The following is a 23,947-nucleotide window of genomic DNA, read 5'->3' as shown; positions in this document are numbered from 1 at the left end:
CTCCTGGTTGCTGTGCAGAGATTTGGGGGGGGGGCAGGGGAAGTGGTGTTGATGTCCGGGTATCCTCCCCTGCCCCTGTACCTCATCTCCACAGAGCAGTGGAGACGGGACAGGACAGGGCTCAGGACAGAGCTGCTGCTATGTCTGAACTTGCTGATCTACTTAAAAGGGCAGCACACTTAAAGTGGCATCAGCGTACTTAAAGGGGCAATGCACATCTGTCTGTCACACATACACACAAGCTCTGTCTTTCACACTCACCTCCGAACACGTACTTACGTTGTTGTTACTACTTCACACTTCTTTCAAAGTGTGTTTTAGTTTTTTGACTAGTCTATGCATTTCATAATTTTTATTTCTCTTACTTTTAAATTTAATTCTTTGAGTAGTGAGTTCTAAAATGCATAACCTGTCCTGGCTAGAGTAATTATCCATATGGTAACTTTAAAAAAATATATTTTATCTAGGTTTTTGGTTTCTACTGGTGGTGCATATCCGCACATTACCTCAATATGGTGCACATAACAAAATTCATTCCACACATGGATGGAAAAAATTTAGAGGGAACACTTCTCTGTACCCGCTCCCTCTGTCCCCATGTGTCTGTGCCCCCATCCAGCCACCCCCTGTCCCTATGTAGCTCTGTAACCCCTCCCCCATCAACATGTAGCCCTGCACCTCCCTCTCCCCTGTGGTCCTGTGCCTCCACTCCCATTCGGCCCCTGCCCCAGGATGTCACTGGGGAACTTGTAGTAGAGAGTCTCAAATTTACAACATATTTCAGTGACAAGCATACAGCAAAATCTCATAACTTCATACACACTAACAATCTACATATTTGAACAGAACAATAAATTTCAGCAGATCATGACTTTTAATACTTTACATGGCATGCTTTGTATGAAATGTAACTATGACAGGGGTGAATATGGGGGTTCCAGGGTGCTGCTTTGAGGTACAGAGTGCCACAGGTGCTTAGGCTCCCTATGTAATGAATGGCGAGAGATGGGTGCCTGAGAATGGGATCCACAAAAGCCAGCATGCTAGGTGGGAAGATACTTAAGCTAGTCAGTGGGAGATTCTGATCAGAGGATGTCTACACAGGGACAAAAGCCACTGGATTGGGTCAGCTGCAGGGATAAAAATCGCTGAGGCTGGAGCCTGAGCGTCTACACTGAAATTTTTCAGTCCTGGAATCTGAGCCGTGTGAGCCTAAGTCAGCTGACCCAGGCCAGCTGTGGGTTTTTATCCCGTGTAGTAGGGTTGCCAACTGTCTAATCGCACAAACCCAAACACCCTTGCCCCACCCCTTCTCCAAGGCACTGCCCCCACAGCTCCCATTGGCTGCAGTTCCTGGCAAATGGGAGCTGTGGAGTCAGTCATCACTGTGCACAAACTCCCTGCGTCTAGGAGCCAGAAGGACATGCCGGTCACTTCCAGGAGCCGTGTGGAGCCAGGGCAGGTAGGGAGCCTCCCTCAGCCGCACTGCGCCACTGGATGGACTTTTAGCAGCCTATTAAAATCTCCCAGATGGCTTTCAATAGCCACTGGGAGATTGATTCCGATTCCAGAAGACTCCCAGTCAATCCAGGAGCATTGGCAACCCTAAATTGGTCCCAAGCTCTGGCCTCTCTCAGAGGAGTTAGGCACGTAAGCTCAGGATGCAGGGAGGCACTGTTCTTTGCTTGTGATTTATTGCAGCTGTAAGGTGACTAAACTATTTGTGCAGCAGGTGCTGATGCCTCCCTTATATCTTTTAGTCCAGTGGTTAGAGCACTGACCTGGGATGGGGAGACCCAGCTTCAGTCCTCCTCTCTGCCTCACTGAAAAGATTTGAATGAGGATCTTGCACTTAAGAGAAAAATACCCTAACCACTGGGCAATGGATATTCTGACGTGAGATTCTCTCAAGTTGAAGCTATTCGACTTTGGATAACTTATTGTAGTGCAGCAGCGCCACTATAGTTAAGGTTGTATCACAACCTGTACTTAAAAGTAGACCTCTCTACGTCTTCTACAATTGATATACTTAGTCTCATTTTGTTGAAATTTGATGTGCCTTAGAAGGGTGAAGGATATGGGTTAGTGACCCAGATCCGGAGTCCTTTGAAGGGTTCTGGACATATGAGCCCTGAAGAGAGTCCTTTTTTAAAAAAGTTTCCAGGTGGGTTGTTTTTTTTTGGTTGGTTTTTGCTTGTTTGGAGTTTTTTGCATGGAGACAGAGATTAAACTATTGACATCATGGGGGTCAAAATGGTCTCAGTCTATCAAGTTTTACCCAAGGTAGTGCATGGCACCTGCTTAATCTTTGGGGGACCCAAACTGAAAACAGTATTTAAGAAAATGTACATTTTTACACTGTACATGCACCATTACCGAAAAATGCCAGAGTATCCCAACCCCCCTGCACCCCACAACTCTGCCAGTGTATCCCGACCCTCCTGCATCCTCCAAAGTCTTTGTGGGGCAAGTAGATATGTGAATCCTTCCTGGGAAGGGAGACCCATTAGAGGCTGGAGGAGTAGAGGGAGAGGGTTTGGGGCTTCAGTGAGTGGAGGGGTGGATGGGAGGGGTAAATAGGGATGGGCAGTAGGGGATGTCAGGCAGCTTGAGGGCTCAAGTGAGGGAGGTTTGGGGGGTAGGGAGACTGGGGGTGAGTAGAAGAGAACTAGGGAGGGGCATGTTAACCCCACATTCTTCCCTCCTATATGTGTATGCCTAGAGCTTGGGCACTATAGCTCCTTTTGGGAGGGGGTTTGAACCACCCTAACCACCCTCTGATATGAGCTAGGCTATGGGGGGCCTTACTCCTCTGGGGGTGTCCGAGCTCATCTCACTACCCCATGATCGGGGAAGCCATGGCCATCTGCAAACATTGGACCTTCTCCTACTCAAGTGAGCCAAGCTTGCCCTTTTGGGAGGGGTCTGAGACTCCCTTCTTTCCCCCCACGTGAGCCTGGATCTGGGGAAGTCCTGTCCCTTTGGGTGGGGAGCTGATAATGGTATACATTATGCATATCACAGGCTCTAAAGCACTCAGGAGGGGGATGGGAACTTGTCACAGAGCAATTATTTCTCACTGCATTCATCTCCATGGAGTGACATTCAGTGTTGATAAATGCAACACTGGAAAACATAAGACAGGTGTTTCCAAAGACAGGTAGCACATAAGGTACTGGCACTGTCATTTCAAACCTGACTCCTGAGGGAAAAGAAATGTGCACTGCCAGGGTTGCCAACGTGTAGGCTTCTGGGCAATTCCTAGATTGTGAAGTTGCAGAAGTTGTGGGAGAGCAAGGAGTATGCCACGACACGGAGATTGCTGTGTCTGGTTCGAGATGTTAAGTGTAGGACATAGTGTATATAGCTGCCTAAATGACTACTCACATCACATCTTTTTCTGTTAAAAGTACTAGGAAATTCAATAGCAAAAAAACTACATTAACACAGAGCTAGGGTTGCTTGGCTGTAGGTCATCCCCTTCCAGAATGCTGAGTTGAGCAAAACTCGAAGTTCGGAACACCAGGGCATGCAGAGTTAAGGTTGCCCATGCAAACTTAACTGCACTCTTTCAGCAGTGCCCCACTATGCCCCATTAACAGACATACCTTTACTCTGCCAACCCCACACTTGCTGAAATGTGCAAGCCTTTCACCTCCTTTTACAACCCGTTCACTCTCATCTATAGGATTCCATCTAATGGTATTGAATGTCAATGACACTGCTGTCTGGTGGTTAGAGCACCCATGTCTGGGATGGGAGACCCAGGGTCCAGGCCCCCGGTTCTAATCACCACTACATCATTTAACCACAGTGGAACAGGAGAGACTGAGGGAGCCCTACATCAGAATATCCCATAGCCCAGAGGTTAGTGCACTCTCAAGTGGTGGGGGGCTCCTGTTCAAATTCTTTCTCCTGCTCTGGCAGAGAAGGGAGAATTGAATCTGGGTCTCCCACATTCCAGGTGCGTGCTCCAACTATTGGGCTAAAAGTTATAAGGTGCAAGGCAGTAGTGGTTCCTCTTACTGCCATTTTGGGTGAAGCAAGGCAAGCACCTAACTCATTCCCACAAGAAAGGCCTCAGTCACCCAAACCACCTGACTCCAGATGGCTGGTTCCCATTTGTGGATTGCTAAGAAGAGAGAGCCACTTATCTTGGTGAGGGGCAGGACTTCAGCCACATCCCTCTTGTCAGCAGCTCCCATTGGCTACCTGAGCTTTTGTGGATTCCATTCTTAGCTGCCTATTGCTCCCTATTCATTGTATAGGGAGCGTAGCTTGACTTTATGGATTGCAGTGTTGTTCCTGTGACTTTCCAGGCACCTAAAAGTTAGGCACTGCGATGCTCAGCATTGCAAGGCTTAAGCCCCTTCATAGATCTCCTCCTAAGATACTTACTCATTGTAAGGGTTGCAGAATCAGGGCCTAATGAACATACAATGTATTAAGGTACTTGTCACTACCCGTGTTTTTATGGCTTGATTTTCAGAAATGCCGAGTACACACAACTCCATTTCAAATCAGTGAAGAATGCAGGTGCTCAGTACTTCCGAAAATCACGCCTTTAGTCTCTGAACTGGTGGACTTAAGACTTATTACAGTACAGCATAACAGATAATGGCTGATTGTTAATCAGAATAGACAGGATTGTAATTGACTTGATAAATTCAATCTGCCCCCGGAGCCGTTATAATAAATGACATATGGTGAAAATAATTATATGTATTTCTATAGAAAATAGTCATTTAAAGTTAGAGGTGTACTTTCTTGTTTAATTTGGCAGTTTATAGTTAAATCTCAGAACTATCTTTAACATGCAAAACTATAATATAGGAAGTGGAATGTATTAGATGCAAGATTATACCATGGAGCAGAAGCCTAGTTACAATCTTTTTCAGCTGTTCTAGGTTTTTGCATGCATCAGGGGTGGTTTGGTAGGTCATCCTAGATGCTATCAGGTTTTGCTACTGCATCCTGGAATCCCAGATGGTGCCTACTGGTACCACACTGTAGAGTGAAACTCTAATAATCTTCATGTGCTAGGGCTCATCTGCACAGTCAAAACAACTGAAGCCATGTTTACACTATGGGGACCATAGGGGCACAGCTTGTGAGCACCTTAGCTATTGTCGACCTAAGTTTTAAGTGTAGATCAGGCCCGAGTTTAACAATGTCTGTTAATTTGATTTGGCCGTAATAGCATTTAACGTACATTAACGTGATGCATCTGAAGTGGTGGCTTTTTACCCACAAAAGCTTATGTCTGAATAAATCTGTTAGTCTTTAAGGTGCCACTGAACTCCTTGTTGTTTCTGTGGTTTAGATTGACCCCTTTGTATTATAAACAGGTAAGTGTAAGCTCCTTGGAGCAGAGATTGTGATTTCTTTTTGTTTGTACACCCTCGCACACTTCAGGTGCTACCAAAATAATCAGTCAATACAACTCGTAAAGAGCCAGATCCTGATCTTACACCATCCTTGCAGAAGTGAAACTTTTCTATCGTCTTTGGAGTTACTCTTAGTTACTGATTTAACTAAGTTCAGAACCAGGCCATAAATGGAAAAAACTTTAAAAACCCAAACAAACAAACTACAGAAGAACCTCAGAGTTACAAACACCAGAGTTATGAACTGACTGGTCAACCACACACCTCATTTGGAACTAGAAGTATGCAATCAGGAAACAGCAGAGACACCCCACCCCACCCCACCAAGCAAATACAGTACAGTTCTGTGTTAAATAAACTACCAAAAAAAGGAAAATTTAAAAACAGTTCTGACAAGGTAAGGAAACAGTTTCTGTGCTTGTTTCTGTTTGAGGGTTAAAAACAGCATTTTTCTTCTGCATAATAAAGACTTAAAGCTGTATTAAATCAATGTTCAATTATACGCTTTTGAAAGGATCACCATAACCTTTTGTTCAACGTTACGTACTGCTGAGGTTCTGCTGTGCGCTTCTGCTCTACTCCCTCCACACAAGCTGGACCAAACGGTGTTATATGACCTGCTTTGACCACAGTGGACTCTAAGCAACTATTTTCCAAGTCGGTTACTTTTCTAGACAGAACCCTCTAAACACAGGAGGAAATATTTTTAAGCTCCACAGCCAGGGCAGAGAATTGTTTGGGGGCGGGTGCCAAAGAGGAGCAGCACATTTTAATCTTTTAGACGTTACCTTGAGTCATCTAGTCTAGCTCACGCCTGCAATAATTTGCATTAGTTTCCCAGGCCGGAAGAGTGCTGCGTAAACTCCAAGCCTTCTCTTTTTCCACAACAGCAGTTGGTTCAATAAACGATATTACCTCCCCCCCCCCTTGTCGCTCTAATACTCTGGCAGTGGCAGGGCTACCCTCCCGCGGCCGAGAACCCGCGCGAGCCTCTTTGCAGTGCTCGGAGAACCATACTAGGGACCGTTCACCCCCAGCCTAGTCGACCGTCTTCAGCCGAAGGCCACGCTCAGGCGCAAAGGTGCACACGCCGCTCGCTCACACCCACTCCCAAGCCTAGGGCAAGGGACGCACAGCCCTACGGGGGCACCCGCTTGCTTACGGGTCAAGGGTCGCTGCCCCGCGGGCCTCACAGCCCGCGCCACGCCCATTCCCCCAGCCGCGCCGGGCCGGCACTGCGGGGGCGCCCGCGGCTGCGCTCCGCGGCCCAAGCCAAACGGGCCTGGGGCGGAGGGGGCGCCCCCAGCCTTCTGCCGGCGCTGGTTCATCGGCATGGCAACGGAGCCTGTCGCGAGACCCGCCACCCAGGCTCACAGCTCCCGTTCGCGCGCACAGGCCGGGCCGATGCCGTGGCGAGACGCCCCTGCACGCGCCCGGCGCCGCTCGCGGGGTCTCTGAGCCCCGCCGCAGCAGCCAAGCGCCTACCGCCATCCTTAGCTCCGCCCCCGGCCCGGCCCGGCCCAGCGGGGTAGAGGGGCAGAGAGCGCGGCGCGTGACCGCAGCCTCCCCTGAGGCGGATCAGGCTACAGCCACGTGACTTCCTCTCTCAGTCAGGCTGGGGCCTCCGCCCGCTGTGGGCCGACCACCAACCGTTCCGAAATAAAATGTGGCAGCTGAGGGACCGCTCGTCGGCCCAGCGCGGTGCGTTCTCCCTCTGCATCCCGTGCTTCTCCTCCCCTGCCCAGCGTCTGTGCTTGCGTTTCATTGCTGGGCCTTGGTTCGGAAAACTTCGGGCATGTTTCTGGCCGGCCCAGCGGACTGTTCTAACCCAGGGTTAAGGTCTACCGCGCGCCGACTGTGCTGGGGCTGTACCATTTGGGAAAGGGGAAAAAGCTGTCTGGACCAACAGAGAGAAAATTGACACCATTGGGGGCCAATTACAGGGAGCCTAACACTGTCACGCCCCTGCGGTTAGTGGTTTCTCCTTGCGAGATGGGTTGGCCCGAGGGGCGTGCCCTCCTCCACCCCCCCCCCGACTCACTGTGGTTGAGTCTGGAGGAGTCACGTGCTCTTCCTGCCCGGTGCGTGTGAGGATGATGGCTGCGCTGTTGGGCTCGGCCTGCTGGCTCCGGCCTCTCTGGTCCCGCCTCCTCCGGCTGCCGCGGGGAGTCGCTGCCCACCGTCCCTCGCCCCGCGCCGCCGGGCTGGCGGGAGCCCCTGGCAGGTGAGTGCCCGGGCTCGCTCGCGGGGAGGCGCTCCCGCTCGGGAGGACTGGGGCGCCCCTGAGGGGAGCGCGTGGGCCAGCCTGGGCCGCAGCGCAGGGGACGGTCAAACCTACGGCTCTGCTTCCTTCTCTTCCCACCCCTGGGCCGTGGGGCCGTGACCCCGCTCCCCACCAGTCCGGGCCCTGCGGCAGCTCCGCCCCTTCCCTCGGGCAGCGCCCTCGAGACCTCGCGTCTCTTGTGCCCGCGCCTCGTCCCTTCCTTCGGGCGGGGCAGCCCTTGTCTCGCCTCTCACGGGCGCTGTTGCCTCCTGGGGTTCCCTGAGCCCCCCGTAAGACCTTGGGTGGCTGCGAAGAGCTGGTCAAGGGCGGAAGGTTTGGCCTCGTGTTGCATGGTGACCTCTTCGCCAGAGGGAAGCTTAGGACCCGCGGGCCTGAACAGGGCAGCTTGGCTTGTCGCACGCGGACAGTAAACTAGGTCTGCTGCTGGCACGGTTCTCTTCCCATTACAGGAGCAGCCCAGGGTTCCCGAGATATGGCTCTGTTGTGTTGGGAGCTGCACAGAGGAGGGGGCAGCTTCCCTACCAAATAGCTTATTTTTAGTCAGACACAGGGAAAGCTGGCAGGGAGAGATGAAGTGATTCGTGCAAGGTCATGCAACAGGTCAGGGATAGGAAAAGAACCCAAGTTGTCTTTCCCCCCTTTTCATTCTAGACCATAAGACCACACTGCCTCTGTTCTGATTCTCTCAGGGATATTTTAATTCCCTTGGGGTGGTTCCAGCTTCCACCACTTGGTTGGATGGTGACTATCCCAGTTCAACTTCCATTATTCTAATAAAATGTTGTAGGTACTGTACAGAAACAAGTAGAGAGACGGGACTAGATTTACAAAAGGAGTTAGGTGCCTATGTCAACATTTAGGTATTACATACCTTCCAAACCCCAGTTCTGCTTCCATCTCACATTGGAGGTGCCTGAAGCCCTTAAATTTCCACTTATAAAGTCCTCAAGGTGCCTAAGTTTGTGCTAGGGAGCATGCATGCAGCCATCTCATTCTATATGCCTGGGAACCTCTTTCTTATCTAAGTTCCAGTGGGGTCCTCAGTGAGGTCTTCCCTCACCTATCTGGCCTACAGGGCTTGATCTGGGAGGTGTTCTGAACATGCAAAATGCAAACCCATGCAAAATGGCTGAGTAAGAGTCGGTCCCCTTACTATTTTTAGCCTCGTGGTTAGGACACTCCACTGGGATATTGATCTGGCTTCAGTTCCCCCCTTTTTCTGGTATTGAAAAAGGGATTTGAACTTCGGGGTCTCACTTCTCAGATAGGTATCCCAATTTCTGGGCTTTAGAGTATTCTGATATGGCTCTCTCAATCTCTATTGTTGGAGCTGCTCCACTTTGTATGACTAATTAAATATACGTTGGCTACAGTGGTTCTCAAACTTTTGTACTGGTGACCCCTTTCACATAGCAAACCTCTGACTGTGACCCTCCCCTTATAAATTACAAAGTTTTAAATATATTTAACACTATTATAAATGCAGGAGGCAAAGCAGGATTTGGGATGGAGGCTGACAGCTCGTGATCCCCTCTCCCCCAGTAATAACTTCATGACACCCTGAGGGGTCCCAACCCCCAGTTTGAGAACCCCTGGGCTAGAGAGAGTGTGCGACAGTGGTCCAGTGGTTAGGGTACTCACCTGAGAGGTGGTAAAATCAAATCTCAGGAAGAGAGGGGAATCTTGGGTGAGAGCCTTTAGCTCAGTGATTAGGGCAATGAGGGTGCTGCCACTTTGCCCTCTGGTGTTTCTTGCAACAAGTTGCTAAGGTGCTGACGTAAATTCCCTCAAAGCTGCCTGGGGGAGAGGAGCCACAGTCTAACCCTGACCTGCTGTGGCTGGCGGAGAGGCCCCCCCCAATCCCGGATGTTCTGCAGTTGGGGGAGAGATGCCCCTCCCTTGGCCCCAGTCCAGTCCTGGACTGCCTGGGGGAGAGGCGCCCCTCCCTTGGTCTTGGCCCTAGCCCAGCCCCAGACCTGCTGCGGCCAGGGGAGAGGTGCCTCTCCCATCCCCAGCCCAGGTGCTGCTGTGGGGGGAGTCCTCTCTCCCCACCGTAGCCCTGGGGCAGCCTGCATCTTGAACGCTTCATCCCCGGCCCCACCCCAGAGCCCTCACCTGAACCCTCTGTCCCAGCCCTGAGCCCCCTCCCACACTTCGAACCCCTTAGCCCCACCACGTGAATTTTGTTATGTGCATCAATATGGAGGTGATGTGTCAAACAAAATTCATTCTGCAAGTGTGTGGGCAAAATAGAGGGAACACTGGGGCTGACCTGCAGAAGCAGGTTCATGACTGGGAATCCCAATCAGAGTTAGGTGCCTAACCTCCTGTGGGATGGGACATAAGCCACACCCCTTTTCTCAGTTTTTCCTATTGCCTTGCTTAGGCAGCTTTGCACTTAGCATGCTGGTTTTTGTGGAGACTGTTCTCTGGCACCTAACTCATCTCATGTATTGTATATGGAGCCAAGATGTCCATTACAGGGCTGTGGATTCCACTGGGTGGCAAGGTGCCTAAAGGATATGCATGAGAACAGTTAAGTCCATTTGTGGATGTGTCTTACAGATGCATCCCTTAAGAGTTTTCAGTGTATAATACTACGAATGATGTTCATAAATGAATACTGAATGGGGAAAGCAAGAGATGCAAGACAAGGTACTGTTCTCATGTGGCTGTTCAGTAAGGCACATTCATATTCTTATGTTTCCAGGAGACCCATGCAGCATGTTGCGCTTGCATCAGAAAGTAACAACTATCTCTGCAACTTTCAGACATTTTGAGTTTTTTCTCATAGGCAGCTAACAAGCCATTATCTCTGCTATTAAGGTGCAGCCTTGGACATCAGCAGGTTCCAGTGCTCATATAAATGGTTCATAGAAACTTTGATCTTAGTATGTTGTGTTCAACATGATCTGTGGACTGAACCTCTATTAAAAGTTGAGGGGAACTGCAGTTTTCTCTATTGTATGGGAAGAGTAGCTTTCCCTAAGTTGGCCTCAACTATTTTAGTCAAGAAGGGGAGCTGCTTTGGACAGGTAAAGAGAGCTATATCTCATGGTGTCGAGTGGTGTCGGTGACTATGAAACTTAGTTTCAACAGAGGGGTTCCTTCGTGAAACAGTGTCAAGGAATACTGTACCATCTGCAGACCTTTTAGCCATTTAAGAAGTAGGGGAGAGGGATCTATTCACAAGTTTCCTTCTCTGAGTCTGTTTTAGGCACAGGATCAGTCTTATCACTTTCCTGTCAGAGCCAGTTTTTTGAGTTTGTAGAGCCAGTGGTCACGCAGTGAAATTTATAGGTAGCAGGTTTAAAACAAACACAAGGAAGTACTTCTTCACATAATGCGCAGGTAGCCCATGGAACTTGTTGCCAGGGCATGTTGTGAAGACCAAAATTGTAACTGGATTTGAAAAAATAAAAAATTAGACAAATTCAGGGAGGATAGGTCTCTCAATGGCTATTAGCAAAGATGGTCAGGGATGCAACTCCATTCTCTGGGTGTCCCTAAGGCTCTCACTGCCAGATGCTGGGACAGGACACCTGGGGATGGATAACTTGATAATTGCCCTGTTCTATTCATTCCCTCTGAAGCATTTAGTGCTGGCCACTGTTGTAAGACAGGATACTGGACTAGACAGATGAATGGTCTGACTCCCTATGGCTCTTCTTACGTTGTAGTTTAGACAAATGCGTGGTCACATTAAAATCATACTTCATGAAATATTCATAGGCATTTCTTAGTAATGGCTACTTCTACCTCAACTTTCATCCTCCTGCCTTCTGCTCTTTTTGTACAGTAACTCCTCACTTAAAGTCGTCCTGGTTAAAGTTGTTTCCTTGTTAGGTTGCTGATCAATTAGAGAACATGCTCGTTTAAAGTTGTGCAATGCTCCCTTGTAACCTTGTTTGGGAGCTGCCTGCTTTGTCCACTGCTTGCAGAAAGAGCAGCCTGTTGCAGCTAGCTGGTGGGGGCTTGGAACCAGGGTGGACCGGCAGCCCCCCATCAGATCCCCTAAGTTCCCTGTGTGGCAGCCGCCCAGCAGGCTATCAATTGCCAACAGTTCAGCTTGTCCCTCCCCCCACTGCCGTGTGCTGCTCCTGCCCTCTGCCTTGGAGCTGCTCCCAGAGCCTCCTGCTTGCTGTGCAAGGGGCGAGAGGAAGAGGGGTGCTAATGTCAGGGTTTCCCCCTCCCCCTGCCCCCACTCCTGTACCCTATCTCCAAGGGGGGGATGGACATGACAGGGCTCAGGACTGAGGGAGCTTGCTGGTGCCATCTGCTGTGTCTGAACTTGCTGATCTACTTAAAAGGGCAGCACAGTTAAAGTGGGGGCAAAGCTCATCTCTCTCACACACAAGGTGTGTATTCTGTCTCTCTCTGCCGTGCTGTCTCCACTCCCTCCATTTGTGCTGTTTTGTAGAGTGTGAGGCTACAGTTTGGATGAGCTATTACCAGCAGGAGAGTGAGTTTGTGTGTGTGTATGGGGGTGGGGGGGTGAGAAAACCTGGATTTGTGCTGGAAATGGCCCACCTTGATTATCATGCACATTGTAGGGAGAGTGGTCACTTTGGATGAGCTATTACCAGCAGGATGGTGAGTTTGTGTGTGGGGGGGTGGAGGGTGAGAAAACCTGGATTTGTGCTGGAAATGGCCCAACTTGATGATCACTTTAGATAAGCTATTACCAGCAGGACAGTGGGGTGGGAGGAGGTATTGTTTCATATTCTCTGTGTGTATATAAAGTCTGCTGCAGTTTCCACGGTATGCATCCGATGAAGTGAGCTGTAGCTCACGAAAGCTCATGCTCAAATAAATTTGTTAGTCTCTAAGGTGCCACAAGTCCTCCTTTTCTTTTTTCATTTAGCAGTAAGGCATTCCCTGGGAAATATCCCACCCTCTGACTCCACCATCTCAACCAAGCTTCACAATCGTCATTGCTGTGTTCAGTATTAAACGGTTTAAAACTTATTGTGTGTGTGTGTATATATATATAGAGAGAGAGAGAGTGAGTCTTTTGTCTGATGAAAAAAAATGTCCCTGGAACCTAACCTCCCCTATTTACATTAATTCTTATGGGGAAATTGGATTCACTTAACATCGTTTCCCTTAAAGTAGCATTTTTCAGGAACATAACTACAACGCTAAGTGAGGAGTTACTGTAATAGATAAAGCTGGTCAAAAGCAGGGGCTCTCAATTTTTTCATAATACTGGAAGTACTTTTTGTTTTGTTTTGTTGGACAACCTTTTCTGAGTGTTTTGAACTTCTCTCAAACTTTCCTTTCGTGCAGTGGAGGGAGGAACATTTTTCGCCAGTGACAAAGCCTGGAACTCTTTTTTAGTAAGAAGTGAAAGTTAAATAAATTCTGTTAGCAATTCAAAAAAATTAGATTAGCATAGAAATACTTGCACAACTGGACTAGCGTGCTTGCTGTCACTCTTGCTGTCATGTTCAGCCAACCCATTTTTAAGCATTTGAATGAAAAAAATTGATCCTCTAAATAAAAACATTGAACATCAAGATTCCGCTCCTACTGAATTGTATTACAACATTGTATTCACTTTTGAGTTAAGGAAATAACAGAGCAGTAGAATAGCTTTATTGGATGGAAGTATGCGTGTGTGGGATTCAACCCCAGGTTTGTACCTTCTTTGAACTACAAAATGCAGCTAGGATCTTCCTGAGACTACACTATAAGAAGAGAATAAATGGGACGCAAAGTATGATAACACTAGTTTAGTCTGGGCAAAAGTGAATATAACATAAGAACAGCCATACTGGGTCAGACCAGAGGTCCATGTTTCCCAGTATCCTGTGTTCTCACAGTGGCCAATGCCAGATCCTTCAGAGGGAATGAACAGAATAGGTAATCATCAAGTGAACCATCCCCCATCACTCATTCACAGCTTTTGGCAAACAGGGGCTAGGGACACCATCCCTGACCATCCTGGATAATAACCTTTGATGGGCCATGAATTTATCTAGTTCTTGTTTTGAACCGTGTTAAACTTGCTGCCTATTAATTTCATTGGTGGCCCCTAGTTCTTGTTATGAGGAGTAAATAACACTTCCTTGTTTACTTTCTCCACACTATTCATGATTTTATAGACTCTATCATATCCCCCCTTAGTTGTCTCTTTACCAAGCTAAACAGTCTCAGTCTCTCCTCATGATGTTGGTGTGGACCCCCTACCTCTCAGCAAAGATTTAATATATATGTAGCGCTAAGTTGTTGTTACTATAAGTTACAGTTTTTGTGTGTGAAAAAGTATTATCTGACATTAAAAACTAAACTGAAGTTGGAAAATAATAAACTAACAAATCATTTAGGAATGTATTATTCCTTTTGTTGTGTTTACTTCTTGATTGGCTAAATTCAGTCACTTGGATTGTAGAATATTCTATTTAGCTTTTCATTTAATGGATCATTAGTTGCCACCTGCCTTCATGCCCTGAAACAAACGTCTGCATTTCTGCTGAAATGTTTATTTCCTTATTGTCACTGTTGTAGAGGCATTCAGCATTCCCAGCATATGTAAGGTAGAAGAGTAAAAGTGTAAAACTGAGGGTCCATTTGGGCTCATAAATGTTCTTACATCTCTGGCATGTAATTCTCTAGATTATTTTTTGAGCTCAAGCATAGCTTGTGCTTTGGTTGTGTACTGTACAAGCCTTAACTTTTGGAAATGGCCCTTTTTACTAAGAAAATTGTGTGGTTTTACACCACATTGGTGATGAGTACTCTTCTTAAACTTGTTTGGGTCCTAAGTCTATAATTCAAAGTCACAGTAAACTTACATTGAGATCTAGTACAGTATGGAATAGATTCCAAAGAATATTGTTGCAACTCTATTGCTTGGGATAGCTAAAGATAGGACACAGGTCTAGCAAATACACAGTAAGCAATATTCTGCACAAGCAGGGCATGGAATAGATTTCTTTTCTCTCATATGTTTACTGAACGTTTTAAAAGAATGACTTGCTATGTAACATCTTAGCCTGTAACACCAATTTAAATTTCCCATTCTGCCTTAAATGTTCCTTAATACATGCATTTGTAAGTTTCTTGTTACTATAGTATCTGGGCACCAAATAAACACTAGAAAGGGGGAAAAGTAGCTCACTCCCCCCCCCAAAAACAAACAAACAAACAAACAAAAAAACCAAAAAAAACAAACCTGAAATAGGCAAAGGCTTGGCCAAAATATGTATTGCCCTGAAAATCAGCCAACTGGGCTGTTCAAGAATGGAAGTAGTACACTTAGTTTTCTAATAACCATACTGTACTTCCAGTTCTTGCTTCTGAATCTCTACGGGCACTCAGAAAATGTTCCTTATCTTCTCTAAGCCATCATTGTAGTAAATGGAAGGAGAGAGACAGCCCCTAATAAAAGCAGAGTTCCAAACTGTACAGAATTTAGAGCCACCACTTTGAATTGCACCCAGAATTATAAAGGTAGGAGGAAGCCAGTATAAGTTATAGAATGTCCAACATATTGACCGCCCTACTTGGTGATTAAGGCCTGCCTTGCTGAGTGGTAACTGAAATATCTGCATAGCTATCCAGGGCCATTCCAGATACATCTTGAAATAGCCGAGCCTTGAAGAACTTGAATGAAAATATAGTAGCCCAGGCACAAATTACTTTTCTGCCTTCATTCTTAGAGGAAAACTGTTCTTCGATGTAGTAATAAAAAAACCACCTTGTTTTAAGTGAGTGAGCAAATACAGTATTGCAAGAATGCAGAAATTCACCCTGCAGGTGCCAGGTGTGGATGACTGGCAAAATCTGAATCATCATGGAAAAAGACAGCCTTCAGGCCAACTTCAGATTGTTGGGAAGGTGGGTGTGGGGAAGCAGAAGGAGCCAATATGGCTAACTGGGAGTCCAGAATTGCAAGCCACTTTGGCAAGAGGTAGATGCACTCCAGCACTAGATGGAGCAGTCACGAATTCCTGTAAATTTCTGTATAGTTTCTTCTTCCTGGCAACCAGCATTATCTGACTTCATAAGCATGCTAATGGCTCTGTGATCCCAAAGATTTAGCACTCTAATAACCTCACATGTGCACTGACCAGCAGTGGTGATAGAATGGAATCTTGTGAGACCACATGATAAGCATGTAAGGAATGAACAAGTGTTTACACAAAACCTTTCAAAGGAAGGAACAGTGCAACTGAAACAACTTCATTCATTCCTGCCAGAACCTGTTAGAGTGTAAGCAATGCCTCATGATCCACTGTCAAACTGCTGATACATATAATAAAATCAGTATCCATACTTGATGGCTTCACTGTTAATCTCCTGACAACGGAAAGATACTAATGCAGTCTACGTTCAAGGTGGTGGTTGGTGGGGTGTTCTTGAAGAAGGGCCTAATCAGTGCTTGTTTGAGCGTTGGCATTCAGAGGAGGCATTAACCATTGATAAAGGAATCAATTTTCCTGGTGCTGTTTTTTTATGTCTTTAAGCTGACATCAAAATGATCCAAGCAGCTCACTCCACTACTTGTATGAAATTGTTACGAAAAGTGCCTGTAGTCCAGCTTTCATTCCAAGGTTATTTGAATGTCTGGAGACTTGGATCAAGTGTACACACAATATTGGAAGCCTGATCTTGCTCTCCTTTCGCATGCAAAACTTGTGTTCGATTTAGTGCTCTTTTTCCATGAGAAATGACTGGAGAGTGGATTAATCCCAGGATGCGCACTAAGCAAGTACAAGGAAACCATTTCACATTCAGTATATAGCAAATATACTGTGATTCCTTTTTCTCCAGCCAATATATAGCAAAAGCCAATATTGGCAAAACACTGTGACCTTGTTTTACATTTTGTTTCCGTTTTACTTTGTTAATTGTGCTGTGACGGGCCATTTTTTGTTTGTACAATGCCCACAATGAGGTTTCAATCCTGAATATAGTCTTTAGATGCAACTATAATATAAGTGAATAATTTCCGTTTTCTTTACTGGTATTTTCTTGTACTTCTGTTTTTAAGCTGTATGTATAAATTGTGTATCTATGGTTGTAAGTGAATGCCAACAGTAACTATTTACTGGATTTCATATTGACATGATTGCCAATTATAATGCAGTTCAGGAGAATTTTTGATCTAATTGAAGTACATACTCAGCACTTTAAATATAATTGTATTTGTGAACCATTTGGCTAAACACTAGTAATTACAGTAATGTCAAGGGGTACAACATTTGTTTTTCTGTAGTTAATTAAAAATGTCTCTTTAGGTTGACAGAATGAATACAACTCTTAATTCAGGAATGGATGCTAATTCCATTCGCTTTAGTATTTTATTTTTAATAAAAAGTGCCATTAATTTCCGAAGAGCTTTATAAACCTCAATGACGCATACTACTTGTATGGAAGTGCTTATGTTTTATGTGAGGCAAACATAAAACAAGGCTAGGCCAACATTCAGGGAGGAGGATGTGCGGTTTATTGATGATGAAAGGCAGAAGAGTTGCGCATTTTAGCAGAAATATGGAGGAGAATAGTAGGATCCTGGCAGTGTAGGTTATCAAAGCTGTTCCAAGCATATGTGACAGCACGAAAGTGAAGGAAAGAGAATCCAAGGGAGCAGTGAAGGAAAGGGGACTAGGGAAAGAGAACAAGAGAGCAAACATTTTGATGGTAGCAGGACTGCAGAGGGTCTTGTAGATGAGAATGAGAATCTTGTATTTTTATATTAAGAGACAGAACTATTGAAGGAAGGAGTGGTGGTGCTAGGGTCAGAATGGTGGGAAAAGACTTTGGCAAAAGCATTTAGTACCATTGTCATAATTCATGCCATTGGAGCAAAACTAACTAATCTTTTTAATTGAAGGTGTGTAGACTAATGCACCTATTTTATGCTGTAGAGCAGTTTTGAGACTTACAGGAAAAAATCAGTAATGGTGCATCTGAAAAGTTCAAGCTGAAAGTTAAAAGTGTAACTTGTCAGCATTATCAAATCTAGGACAAACATGTCCCTCTCACACACCTGACAGTGGTTTAAGTATTTGAAATAAAATTAGCCATATGCTTTCAAAAATACCCCATCCCACTTTTCCCCTTCAATTGTTATAGAATAAAGTAAATAAACTGGTGAATCAAGATAAGCATCTTAGGTCTACAAAAAAACATAACCCTCAGCAACTCCTTTTAGAGTGCAAATATATACTTTTTTTGGAGAACTTAAAAATCGCACATTACTGAAGAAAACAAATATGGTTGTAAGTCAGATAACGTGAACGTTCAAAACACTAAGAAACCCTTTCAAGTGACAAATCTCTAGGTCTGGGTGGCTTTCAAAAGAAGTTCTGTATATCTTTTTCAGGAGCTTAGTGCTTCAAATTCTTCAAAATCTTCTATTATTTCCTTGAATGGGGAAAATTGGCCAATTCTGGTTTTGGAGGCCAGCATAAGTGTATGCACAAATGATGAAAAATCCAGAAGACCATAGAATGTACTGATAAATATCATATATCTAGTCAAACTATTAGCTTAGTTACTACCAGTTCACACCAGTTTTGGCTCTGTCCCAGGAATGGACACTAATCGTAATAGGTGGAACACTAACATTGAATTAAACCAAAGGATAAAAGTAGTTTGCTAGCTAGCATTGAATGCCTTCTCTGCATCTAGTGTGATTGTTTTGATACTACTGGAGAAACTTAATTTCAAACAATGTATAGCCTGTACTAAACTGTCCTACTATTCTTCATGTGCATTTTTTATTTTCATGTCTTCTTATCAGAGACTTTGTTCTTTTAAAGAGATAATGATGTCCTTTTGTCACTTTGGGGATAACTGGACAGAACTTGTAGTAGCTTTCAGATATTCTGCCTGAAATTTAAAGCATCACAATCCATAATAAAGAATATAAAATTTTTCTCTTTGCAAGTAGTATCCTGCCTTATCTCAGTGAAATAGTAACCCTTACACAGGGGCACATCTCTGTAGTGTGTGGAAAAAGCTTATCTTCATTCTGACTGAACCACTAATGTCCCAATTAGAGATGTGATAATGTGAAATTCCGACCTTTCTTATTGGCATTATGTATTGAGACTTATAATGAAAACTAGATGGGTGTGAAGGAAGTAGGGCTGTCAAGCGAATAAAAAAAATTAATCGCAGTTAATCACGAGATTTAAAAAAATCATGATTAATTGCAGATTTTTAATCACACTGTAAATAATAGAATATGATTTATTATAAATATTTTTGGATGTTTTCTACATTTTAAAATATATTGATTTTAGTTACAACACAATACAAAGTGTACAGTGCTCATTTTCTATTCTATTTGATTACAAATATTTGCACTGTCAGAAAGATAAAAGAAATAGCATTTCAATTCACCTCATGCAAGTACTGTTGTACAATCTCTTTATTGTTCGCATTGCACTGTTGTAGACGGAGTTACAAGGTATTTTACATGTCAGCTATGCTAAACATTCATATGCTCCTGCATGCTTCGACCACTATTCCAGAAGACATGCTTCCATGGTGATGACGGGTTTTGTTCGATAACAATCCAAAGCAGTGCAGACTGACGCACATTCATTTTCTTCATCTGAGTCAGATGCCACCAACAGAAGGTTGATTTTCTTCTTTGGTGGTTTAGGTTTTGTAGTTTGTGCATCGGAGCATTACTCTTTTAAGACTTCTAACAGCATATTCCACACCTCATCCCTTTCAGATTTTGGAAGGCACTTCAGATTCTTAAACCTTGGGTCAAGTGCTGTAGTTGTCTTTTGAAATCTCACATTGGTACTTTCTTTAGGTTTTGTCAAATCTGTGGTGAAAGTGTTCTTAAATTGAACAGCATGTGCTGGGTCATCATCCGAGACTGCTATAACATGAAATATAAGATGAATGCGGTTTAAAACCACAGAGCTGTAGACCTACAATTCTCCCAAATCACAAATTTAATCAAGACTTTTTTAATGAGCGTCATCAGCCTGGATGCACGTCATCTGGAACAGTGGCTGAAGCATGAAGGGGCATATGAATGTTTGGCATATCTGGCATGTAAATACCTTGCAATGCCAGTTACAACAGTGCCATACAAGCGCCTGTTCCCACTTTCAGGTGACAAAGTAAATAAGAAGCGGGCAGCATTATCTTCCATAAATGTAAAGAAACTTGTTTGTCTTAGGCCTGGTCTATAGTACACCGTTATTTCGTAATTAGCTGGGTTACTTCGAAATAAAACTGATTCCATCCACATGACCAAACCAGTTTTTTCGATATAAAGGGCTCTTTACTCTGATTTCTGTACTCCACCTCGGCAAGTGGAGTAGCGCTAAAATCGAGATTGCAGTTCCGGGTTACAGGTACTGTGGATGCAATTTGATGATATTGGCCTCCGGGAGCTACCCCAGAGTGCTCCCTTGTGACTGCTCTGGACAACGCTCTGAAATCCGATGCACTAGCCAGGTAGGCAGTAAAAGCCCCGGGAACTTTTGAATTTCCGGTTTGGTCACCATCAGCACAGGTGACCATCAACACAGTCCACCATCACAGGCGACCACGCAATCCCGGATTCGCAGACGAGCTCCAGCATGGTACAAATGGATGTACTGGATCTCATTGCATGTTGGAGACAAATCTGTTATGGCAGAACTACGTTCCAAAGAAAGAAATGCTCAGGCAAGCATGCCAAAAAGCCAGGGAGGCGAATGGGCGCTCTGAGTCACAGCCCCATACATGCCACTTCTACCATGAGTTGCATACGATAATGGGGGGTGATGACACCACTACCCCACCGCTGTCCATGGACACCTGCAAGGGGGGAGTAGCACGGAGGATGAGTTTTTGGAGGAGGAGAAGGACAATGCACAGGTGGCAAGTGGGGAATCTGTTTCCCCCCCTAGCCAGGAACTGTTCTTAACTCTGGAGCCAATAGCCTCCCCCCACTCCCAAAGCATGCTCCCAGACCATGACCCTGGAGAAGGCCCTTCTGGTGAGTGAGCTTGTTCGGAGTCACACGGTGGGGGTTGGGGGGGAAACCCAGCCACACTGGGCTGTTTGCTTTTAGTTTAAAGGGCTCATCCCTGCTCAGAGCCTCATCGGAGCCACGCTGGGTGTGTGTGTGTGTGGGGGGGGTGGGCGGGGTGTTGTGTGAAGCAATCATCCCAGAGAGCCCGCAGGCTGCCTGCAAGCTGAATTCTGTTGCATGGCCGCTGACTGCAAGCTGAATTCTGTTGCCTGGCCGCATGTGTTGGCTTACTTATATCAAAGTGGCAGGCACTTCAGTATAAGAGGCAAAATGAGACCATGTAGAGAAAGAATATGTGCTGTGTACTATGAATTGCCTGTTTACTGAGAAACAGTGTCCCCTTTGTTCTCTAAAACGTATCTTTTAAAATACTACCCTCCCTTTTTCTCCTCCTGCAGCAGGTGCAAATGTTTCAACGTGGCCCCTATCTACTCCATCCCAGAGGCTGGTCCAGATTAGAAGGCGGAAAAAAAGGAACTCGGGACGACATGTTTGCTGAGCTCATGCAGTCCTCCCGCACTGATAGGGCCCAGTTGAATGCATGGAGGCAAACAATTGCGGAGTCGCGTAAAGCGTTTCGTGAATACAAAGAGAGGAGGGACGTGCGCGATGAGAGCAGGCAGGATGCTATGGTCAAACTCATGGGGGAGCAAACTGACATGCTCCGCTGTATGGTGGATCTAATGCAGGAAAGGCAGCAAGACCACAGACTGCTGCTGCAGCCCCTGAATAACCACCCTCCCTCCTCTCCAAATTCCATAACCTCCTCCCCCAGATGCCCAAGAACACGGGCGGAGAGGCTACGGGGACCCACACAGTCATCCCGAGAGGATTGCACAAGAAGCAATATGGCAATAACAATTTGGCATATCCTAAATTTTGATTCGGTTTCTGGACTTGTCCTCCCCTCCTCCTCCACCCCCCCAACCCAATACTGCCCCTCCCCCGTCTAGCTTCTGATTTCTCTGTGTTTTGTGCAACAAATAATAAAGAATGGTTTTTAAACAATTGTGACTTTATTTCCTTATATATATATATAGGGGGTAACTTTAAGAGAAACAAACACAACTCTCACATTGTACCCTGGCCAGTCATGAAACTGGCTTTCAAAGCTTCTCGGATGTCCAGCGCGCCCTGCTGTGCTCTTCTAATCGCCCTGTTGTCTGGCTGTGTGAAACTGGCCAACAGGTGAATTGCCTCAACCTCCCACCCCGCCGTAAATGTCTTCCCCCTTACTCTCACAGATATTGTGGAGCACAACAAGCAGCAATTACAATTGGAATATTGGTTCTGCTGAGATCTAACAGAGTCAGTAAACTGCGCCAACTCGCTTTCAAACATCCAAATGCAGATTCTACCACCATTCTGCACTTGCTCAGCCTATAGTTGAACTGCTCCTTACTCCTGTCCAGGGTGCCTGTGTATGATTGCATTGGCTAATTGCAGCACAGCAGTCCCCACAGTACGTTTCCCCACTCCAAACTGATTCCCGACTGACCGGTAGCTGTTGGGCGTTGCAAGCTTTCACAGGGCTATGGAAGCTTCTCAACTGTGAGGGCTGCTCTCATTTTGGTGTCTTTGCGCTTCAGGGCAGGGGACAGCAAGTCACAAAGTTCCATGAAAGTGGTCCTACTCATATGAAAGTTTCTCAGCCACTGGGAATCATCCCATACCCACAACACTGTGCAGTCCCACCAGTCTGTACTTGTTTCCTGCTTCCTCGCCTGGTTTTGCAGGTACTGCACATACTGCTGGATAATGCGCGAGGTATTTACAATGGTCAAAACTGCAGCGGAGATCTGATCGGGCTCCATGACTATGGCTCCTGCACGGGTAATCCTGGAAAAAGGGCGCGAAACGTAGGAGAGCAGAATGGCAGTGGAAGCTGTGCTGTTCGGTTCACGGTAGCTGAACGAAGGCTGAAAATGGTTGTCTTCTGTGGCTTTCACAGAGGTGGGAGCCCAGGACAGACAACATGGAGAAGCTCGCAAGTGTGGCAATAGCAGGAAAGCAGAGTTGGCGGCGGAAGCATTTGATGAGGAAGAGAGAGTAGATAGTAGAGATGAGAGGAAATGAGAGGTGGATTCATAGTAGCAGGAGAGTAGTGGTGCACCGTCTGCTGAAAGCAGTATGGCGTTTGCATGCCAAAAAGGCGCGAAACGATTGTCTGCCGTAGCTTTCTGACGACACACAACCAGAAACACCCGCGAGAATGTTTTTGCCCCATCATGCACTGGGAACTTAACCCAGAATTCCAATGGGTGGCAGGGACTGTGGGAACTGTGGGATAGCTACCCACAGTGCACCACTCCGATATTCGATGCTATCCTTGATACTGTGGATGCAATCCGCTGAATTCACATGCTTTAGTGGGGACACAGAAGGCCGAAAGTATAAAATAGCTTCTGAAAATTCGAATAGAATAATTTCGAAATAATTTCGTACTGTAGACGAATCCTTAGCAATTGGCTGAACAAGAAGTAGGATTGAGTGGATCTGTAGGTTCTAAAGTTTTACATTGTTTTGTTTTTGAATGCAGTTATGTAACAAAAACAAATCTAAATTTGTAAGTTGCACTTTCACAATAATGAGGTTGCAATACAGTACTTGAAAAATACTATTTTTTACAGTGCAAATATTTATCAAAATAATATAAAGTGAGTGCTGAATACTTTGTATTCTGTATTGTAATTGAAATCAATATATTTTGAAAATGTAGAAAAATCTAAAAATACTTACAATTTTAGTATTTTTACTAAGTGTGATTACAACTGTGATTAATCGCGATTAATTTTTTAATCAACTTAATTTGTTTTGAGTTAATTGCTTGAGTTAACTGGGATTGACAGCTCTAGAAGGAAGGTTTACTAAGAATTTGTAATCGCTGTGCTAAATATTAACTTGCAAAAAGATCAAACTAAGCTTTCCTGTGTAGTGAGTTGTTTATAACCGAGAGAGTTTTAATTTTATTTTTTATCTGAGATAACATTTGACACACTCTGGTTCCTGTATAACAGTTCCTCTTTCTATGATCTCAAATGGAATTATTTAAAAAAAATCAGGTATAGTTATTTCAGTGAGGTAAATGGATATGTAAGAATCCTTTATTTGAGGTGAATGGGTTACTCCTGGGGAATTCTGTGCCAAAAAATTAAAAGTTCTGCACAAAAATATTAAAAATTCTGCACTTTTTTTTGTCAAAATAATGCAATCTAATCCAGCTAGTTTCTGTTATTTTGGTAATTTATTTAAACTACAATACAATGGATGGCAAAT

The 23,947-nt window shown here is 45.2% G+C and overlaps 1 protein-coding gene across 3 annotated transcripts in view; it reads left to right on the top strand.

Moving 5' to 3' along the window:
- Positions 1-7,442: 7,442 nt before the first annotated feature.
- The window catches only part of LRPPRC (leucine rich pentatricopeptide repeat containing), a 168,695-nt gene continuing 152,190 nt past the window's right edge, over positions 7,443-23,947 (top strand). For all 3 annotated transcript variants that reach the window (XR_012158261.1, XM_073339084.1, XM_073339083.1), the window contains exon 1: positions 7,443-7,611. Coding sequence is in view for 2 of the 3 variants with exons in the window: in XM_073339084.1 (XP_073195185.1) it covers positions 7,481-7,611 (131 nt within the window). In the remaining variant the exon portion in view is untranslated. The remainder of the gene's footprint in view (positions 7,612-23,947) is intronic.

Source organism: Lepidochelys kempii, chromosome 3 (assembly GCF_965140265.1).
Source record: "Lepidochelys kempii isolate rLepKem1 chromosome 3, rLepKem1.hap2, whole genome shotgun sequence".
Lineage (NCBI taxonomy): Eukaryota > Metazoa > Chordata > Testudines > Cheloniidae > Lepidochelys > Lepidochelys kempii.
The sequence above is the reverse complement of the archived record's forward strand: the minus strand, read 5'-3'. Positions and strand labels throughout refer to the sequence as shown.